The sequence below is a fragment of the Contarinia nasturtii genome, unplaced genomic scaffold (genome assembly GCF_009176525.2).
Source record: "Contarinia nasturtii isolate CC-2019 unplaced genomic scaffold, AAFC_CNas_1.1 Cnas_scaffold_5759, whole genome shotgun sequence".
NCBI lineage: Eukaryota > Metazoa > Arthropoda > Insecta > Diptera > Cecidomyiidae > Contarinia > Contarinia nasturtii.
Genome location: NW_022203028.1, coordinates 1 through 7,726, shown reverse-complemented (window position 1 = coordinate 7,726; position 7,726 = coordinate 1). Strand labels below are relative to the sequence as shown.

General features: G+C 36.1%; 1 protein-coding gene and 1 long non-coding RNA gene across 2 annotated transcripts; one reads left to right on the top strand and one right to left on the bottom strand.

Moving 5' to 3' along the window:
- Positions 1 to 1,917: 1,917 nt before the first annotated feature.
- Positions 1,918 to 2,773, top strand: LOC116351587. Its single transcript, XR_004202170.1, has 2 exons — positions 1,918 to 2,294; positions 2,608 to 2,773. It is a non-coding gene; the product is annotated as an uncharacterized LOC116351587 (long non-coding RNA).
- Positions 2,774 to 3,516: 743 nt separating this feature from the next.
- On the bottom strand, positions 3,517 to 4,357 carry LOC116351586. Its single transcript, XM_031783707.1, has 2 exons — positions 4,126 to 4,357; positions 3,517 to 4,050 (listed from the first exon to the last, which is right to left on the bottom strand). Exons 1-2 carry the CDS (start codon positions 4,222 to 4,224, stop codon positions 3,532 to 3,534), a joined length of 618 nt encoding a protein of 205 aa, XP_031639567.1. The 5' UTR covers positions 4,225 to 4,357; the 3' UTR covers positions 3,517 to 3,531.
- Positions 4,358 to 7,726: the final 3,369 nt, after the last annotated feature.

Below are 7,726 nucleotides of genomic sequence, written 5' to 3'. Positions count from 1 at the left end.
TGCTATTTTATAAAGCTCGTGGAGATCCTATTACAACTCAAAAAATGACAGTTTAATGGACAAAAAGTTACATTTTGATATTTTCCCTGATGTAACCCATCAATTTCTATAATGAACGCGTTTCTTCGCCTGGTTGTTCATTTAATGAAATAAATATATTGGGTGTATGCATTAATTTCCGGATTTTTTTGGTGAAAAACAAACTTTATTTAATAACAATAAGAATGAGTACATTAACCAATGTATTGCCCATCGTTAGCTATAACTTCCGCCCATCTTCTTGGTAGCTTGTCGATTCCGCGTCGAAAGAATTCCTCATCTTTTGAGGCTATCCATTCATCGATCCATTTTCGCACTCCTTCAGGATTTCGAAACGATATCTCGGACAAACCCATTTGCATCGATCGAAACAAGTGGTAGTCAGAAGGAGCAAGGTCTGGAGAGTCAACGCGGGTTCATCAAGCCGATCCCAACCGAATTCTTGTACTTTTTTCTAACGATGTCTGCTCGATGTGGCCTGGAATTATCATCGTGAAACACAACTTTGTCTTGTTTAGACGCTATTCGTGGCCGTTTAATCTTCAATGTATGCTCCATTTTGATTAATTGCATGCGGTAGCGTTGGGCTGTAACCGTTTCACCTGGTTTTGGCAGCTCATAATACACGACACCTTTTTGATCCCACCAAATGCACAGCATGACCTTCTTGCAATGAATGTCTCGTTTTGACTGCGATGGTCCTGGTTGGCCTGGATCAACATACGCTCCTTTACGTTTGAGGTTGTCGTAATAGACCCACTTTTCATCGCCCGTGACAATTCGACTCAAAAAACTATGTTTTTTGTGTTCTTTGAGATATTCTCTGCATGCTGTGATTCGTGCTTTGAGTTGATTTTCAGTCAGTTGATGTGGTACCCATTTTCCTAACTGTCGAATCTTTCCCATTGCATGCAAACGTCTGCAAATGGTTGCTTGGTCGGAATTTAATTCCAATGCAAGTTCTTTTTGCGTTTGACATGCATTTTCATCGAGTAATGCTTGCAACTCCGCATCTTCAAACTTTTTTGGCTGATCTGGTCGTTCTTTGTCACGCACATCAAAATCACCACTTTCGAAGCGTTGAAACCAATCGAAACATTGTGTACGTGATGGAGAATGTTTGCCATACAATTTGCCAAGCAAACGATGACTTTCAGCTGCAGTTTTCTTTGCAAAAAAATGGCTTAATAAAACTTCCCGCAAATGCTGTCGCTTTCTCCAATTTTCAAAATTTTCCATGGTTGAAAAAAAAAATATTGATCTACTACAACGCACAAGCAAGTGGTGACATCTGATGTCTGAGTCCGGAAATTAATGCATACACCCAATAATTCAAAAATAATTTTAAATAATTCAAAAAAGCTATTAGGGAGATCTATTTCCTATTTAAAACTGTATAAATATTCTTCAAATATTGGTTAAATTCAACTCATATTACCATTCATAATCTGGATCTATTTTGGTTTCAATAGGATAACGCAATTTATCATATAGTGACAATAAACGATTGAGTGACTCAATTTGAGTCATTTTCATGAGGAAAATTAAAATTGATAAGTGCTTTTTTGAAAATTAATAAAGCGACCCCTAAAAACACCCTTTATATATACTTATTTATGATTTTGCATATAATTACATTATTTAAATTATACATATGCCCATCCCCCCGACATGAAAAAAGTGACATGGTGGCGCCATGTACCTGTAATATAGTGGTGAAAGAACAAACTTTGCATGTGCGACAACACAACGTATTTGCGACCACACTGTGATAGACGATTTGTTTTTTCTTCTACTTTTTTTTAAACGAAATAAATTTTAAATACAAAAATAATGAAATCGCAAGGAATCTTTCTAATTGTAAACATTTTATTTTTGAAAATAGATAAATTTTATGATCACTCTTTGCGACCACGCACATTTTGCATTTGCGACCACAAATTATTTCATCCAAGTTGATAACAACTAACATCAATGATGTGGTCGTACATGCTCTTACATGAAAATTTGTTCTTTCACCACCATGTTGTACATGGCGCCACCATGTCACTTTTTGCAATACACTGTCATGTCGCAGGGATGCATATGCCTGAGCATCCGTTGAAGGTCTTCCAATCGAAGAAAAAGATTTTTTTTGTGTAAAACATAACGAAACATATTTTGAATTGAGTTCTTTGTTTTCAACAATATATTTCAGGAGATAGAATGTCAAAGTTTGCAAAGTTTGCTGTTCTGTATGCATGCATTTTTGACAGGTATTGTATATATATACAACAGTAATGTGCGAAGGGAGTTAAGGGGTTATTAGACCCCCCTTCGTTCGTAGGTGTTACATATACTAATGCATATTAAATGCATCGATTACCAATATATGTATGCAAGCAGTATGCATATTTTTGTATGCATAATGTATGCATCATATTAGTATGATTGGATGCATCTTCGGCACGAAAAAGACACTTCGCACACTACTCATATATTACCATAAAAATAGATATCATGGTAAGGATTTGAAGAGAAAAAAAATATTTTGAATAATTGTTATTGTTTTTCGTTTTATTTCGACAGCCAAAGTAGCATCGGTTGATCCAAATTTTTTAAGTTTTGTTCAACAAAACTAAACATAAATGTCGATGAGATAAAGGACAGAAATATAAAAGAGAGAGAAATGAGAGGAAACTATGATATTATATTAAAATCTATTCAATAAATATATAATATTATAAATTCAAAATCTTCTAATTTAATCAATTGATACTGATATTCAAAAATCGACTGAATGAAATGTGAAAAGGTTTGTATAGCGAATAATTATGATGAAAAGTAGTTGTTCTTTATTTACAGTATGTTTCATTATAGAAAGAGGTAAACAATTAGGGTGTTTCCCTTATCTGTAAATAGAAAAATGGTATTTATTAATTTAAAGTAGGCAAAATTCTATGGTAGTTAATGGCATTTATACAACGAAGCAATTGATGTTAGCACTTCCCGAAGCAAAAAACTGTTTTCAAAATCTAATGATACTTACAATGGAAAAACACTCCGTTTGTACTCCCGCACAGCCATCTCAACCAAATGGGAAATGACTTTTTTGTGCATAACTAACCCACATATTCGGGATAGCAGTTACGTAACAAATGTTACTTATGATTTATTTTATTTTATTGTATGGTATTGTGATGATTAGTTGGCTGCTATTCGAATTTTGCGATCATTCAATCACATTGTGTATCAATATCCTTACCTTTCAGAAGAATGTTCTTAGCAGCCACGACGTCACGATGCCAAGTCACGGTGCATTCGAGGTCTAATTGCCATTTTTTGTAGTAAGGTTTTACTCTTGACATTAGCTCCTCTTCTATTTCAAATGCTCCGTTCAATGTGCGTTGTAATTGTCGATATGTAGATGTATCTGTCTTGCCAAACTTAGAAACAATTTTGGTTGGCAGCAGTGTTATGGCGGCGTTGGGCATGCACCGATACATCATGAATTCAGTCGATTTGGTTTTGGAATCGGCACATACATCTTGCGTCTGTTTGAGATGTTCCCCATTCGTCCACCGGCACGACAACAATGTATGGTCGCTTCTTATATGCCTGCATCAGTTTGCGTACACCCGGACACCGCACGTGTTTTTTAATTCTTATCAGGCAATCAGGTGGTACTTTGTCATCAGCACCATGGAATAACAGAGTCGGTTCCTTATTGGTGATCTTGTTCACAAATCCGTCGATAGCTTTGTTGCTCCTAATGTATTTCTCCAAGGCGAGTCTAGTGTTCTTTGCAGTCGAGTAAGCTTCGATTCCATGTTTGGTCATCTTAACTCGATGCTTAATATAGCTCAGCCACTGTGAACATTTTGGTGATGGCATCATTGCGTACAGCTCACGATTCTCTTGATCTTGTCTTTCTTTCTCGATGAAATGTTTTGTAAATCGCTTCGCTTTTGCGTTTCGAACGTTTTGATGTGTCTCCCAATGGAACTGCTTGCTCTTTTTTACAAAGTTGATCTGCAAATAAATAAAAAAAAAAAAATTAGTAAATTCAAGCACAATATGCATCATCATCCCATATACAACACATACTTCTTTGCAAGTATCAATGTCATGTATTGTTGTGGTATTCCAGTTCCGCATGCCTGAATCTGTACCTCCCAATCTTTTGAATTTGCCCGCCTTCAACATGTCAATGATGTCCAATCGACTGGTGCCCGATTGTGTGTTGCTGGTCTCCTTCTTTTTGGTGGAATACTGCAGAGACACAGCAATTCCATCGCTGTTTATCGAAAAGTCAAATTTCTTTTTGCGGCGGACAAACCACCGATTTTACGCATATAAAAATACTGATTCCATATGATTGGCTGAGAATAAAAGAGACTTTAACGAAATCGTACCAATGTAAGTGTATCGGAATTTTCGTTCCGATAAAAGTGTATCACAATTTTTTCGCGACTCAAAACTGAATCGAAAAATATTTTGTCCAACAATAAAATCGTGTGACACATTTATCGGAACGGAAATTTAGAACCAGTTTAATATTTAGGAATATTTATGAAGCATTCTAATTAAACATATGATTGCCCGAGAATGAAAGTGAGTCTTCTCCTCACAACATAGAAATGTGTAACAAATCTTAATTTTAGTCTTTGACGTTTGACAGGTGAACATCGTTTTCGTGTTCGCTCATCTAAGATTTTGTGAAAATTGTTTTTTTTTTAATTGAAATCTTGTTTATAAATTAAAATTTGCTCTTATTTTAATAAAAGCAACGACGACTCACCAAAATAAATTGAAGTTTAATTGTTTTGAGTGTTTTAATTGTGATTTTTGTTAAAATCATTCGTTTGTGTTGCGGTACCGTTGTGACAGGTGCACATTTTTCGTCGCCGATTTTTGTGAAAATTTGTTCTAACTGGCCGCCGAATACATATTCATACGTGATTTTCATCGTAATTCAAGCGCATTTTCAGTGTTCCTTGTGAGAAAATTGTGGAAATTCGTTGTAAAATCTCGTTTTGTTTTCGTGGTAACCTAACCTCACAAAATTCCATCTTTTTGATTCAAGAGCCCTGGGTTGTTAAAAACAAAATATGCGGCTTTAACAATGAAAAGATGAGTCTCTTTTATTTAAAAAAAACAAACCAGCCCCCTAGATCATGTATTGTTGCATCTAAAGGGTTAAGTATAACACTTATGCCACAGTTTAGCTCCCGTGACATAACGGCTGCGAGACTAAAGGACAGTGTTCATGATTCGGAGGTGATCTTGAGCGAATTCAGAGCTCTTTATGATTACTCTACAAACAAAACACTACCCATAATTATGGGTGGTGATGCAAACGCTCATCACACAGTTTGGGGAAGCAATGACACAAACCGTAGAGGTGAATTACTTCTGGAGTATGTTGCAACAACGGATCTATTCATTCTAAACAGAGGTCTTGAACCGACTTTTGTTACAAGAAATAGATCAGAAGTTCTTGACATCACTTTGGCATCAGTACCTAAGAAAGACAGGCTTTCTGATCACAGAGAAATTCGCTTCCAATTAATCTGTGCTCCCAGAGCACAGGACAAATTTAGGAATCCTAGAAGTACAAACTGGGACGGATTTCGAAGAGAGGTTAGAAGTGGATCTGTGGCAATTAGAAGAATGTGTCTTGACATCTCATCTAGAGATCGTTTGGATCGTACAACTGAGATGTTAACGAATCTACTAAAAACCTCGTACCGATTGATGTGTCCTGAGCGTGAGATGAGGATTAAAAGCAATAATTGGTAAAATAGGGACCTGCAGAGGCTACGAAAGGAATCCAGACGGCTACTTAGAATATACTTAGCTAGGAAGGATACACCTCAAGGCCCTATCTGCCACGAATTGTGGCGGAAGAGCAGGAACAAATACGCCAAAGAAATTCTCGAGGCCAAAAAAGACTCTGAAAAGAGATACTTCAGCAAAATTGAGGGTGCCAAAAGCAACACAAGATTCGAACATGGAACATAATTGAGGATTTAATTGTATCTTTATAAAAGTCTTCGATTATCCTGGGTCACGTCCCAAGCTCATGGCAAAATGTGAAACTAACATTTATTCCTAAAATAGGAAAAATACATCACCGAAATCTTTCAGACCAATCAGTCTCTCATCATTTCTATTAAAGGGATTAGAAAGATTGATTGAAAGACATCTGAGAGAGATTTTGGATGCATCGGGCCACCTGCACGAGAGCCAACATGCTTTTCAGTAGGGCAAATCGACCGAGACAGCACTCCACAAAATAGTATCGATGGCTGAGAAAACACTCTTGGATAAGGAATTTATGATCACAACTTTTATGGACATCGAAGGTGCCTTCGATAATGTATCATTCGATGCCATAAATAGAAGTGTCAAAGATATGGGTGCAAACCAAGTGATCCAAAACTGGATCGGTGCCATGCTCGGAAGTAGAGAGAAAAAGCCGGTTCTGAAACAGGAAATTAAAATGATATCATTTTGATTCCCTGTTTCAGAATCGGCTTTCAACCTTTTGCAAGAGATAGAGAGAGAAAGAGTATGAGAGTGTATGTGTGTATGTGTGTGTTTGAGATGAGGAGAGAGAGAGAGAGAGAGAGAGAGAGAGAAAGTGCGTATGAGAGAGATAGAGAGAGACCGAGAGACAGACAGAGGTAGTACATTAGAGAGCGTCTGAATGACAGCGGAGAGAGAGAGAGAGAGAGAGAGAATGGTGGGAGGGAGAGGTAGATCTATATTTGATTGAAACTATTTTTTTCGTTTAAACTTTATTTATGTTATTGATATATTTCAAAAATTAGAATACATTTTTTATATTTTAATTTGTATATGCTAAATTATTCAATTAAAAAATGTCTATCAATTGTTAAGTGTTCACCGATCTCATCCATTTGAAAGTGCATCCACTTTTAAATGTTGATAGTGCTGAAATTTTGAATATTTTTTTGTTTAAGGAGTATGTGAAATCTATACAGTTGTCTCTTTTACTCGCATTAATATGCACATTTAAAGATATAAGGATCACTTTTTCACCAACTCCTGCATAAGATACTCAGTCTTGAAAACTTCAAATATTACTGATTTCACTACAAAACTAAAATCTCTATATAAAGCGAAAATTACTCCCACCACCCCACTTTTTCTTTGAAAAATTATAAAAACCATTCCACTTTTTACCACTTTGATTTGATTTTATCCACCGACTTTTAAATATGCCGAACCATAAACTTCCACTTTCATCTTTCTTTCCTTCTAAATCTTTGCTCCCCTGCATTTATCATTCAGTACTCTCTATAGCACTTGATCAAACACACCGCTTTTATGATCGGGTAATAAATTCGCTGCATACCTAGTACGAAACTTATCTCATTCACATCCTTCTGTTTCTATTTCCCCTCTGTAGCACAAGATCAAATATGCCGCTTTTATGATCAGGCAATAAACACTTAAACTCACCCCGCAATAGTTCCTATTCATATGGAAAAAAGTGGAAAAAGTAAACAATTACTAAAAAAACTATCACATAAAGTTTTCGCATGAGCAATATTGAATCTATGTTACACTTAGTACAACCATCATGATTGAGAGATGTCATATTGGTGACGCGTGCGAATTGTGGTTGAAAACCTAGGGGAAAATGACTCATTGTAAGTTCATAAGTATCTGTAAGTTT

What these genes read in the sequence shown, in the direction of transcription:
- LOC116351586 (XM_031783707.1), bottom strand. Translation starts at nt 4,224, where the DNA reads ATGTTGAAGGCGGGCAAATTCAAAAGATTGGGAGGTACAGATTCAGGC. An exon ending in ACATTGATACTTGCAAAGAA is followed by an intron (nt 4,051 to 4,125) that starts GTATGTGTTGTA and finishes ATTTATTTGCAG; the next exon opens with ATCAACTTTGTAAAAAAGAG.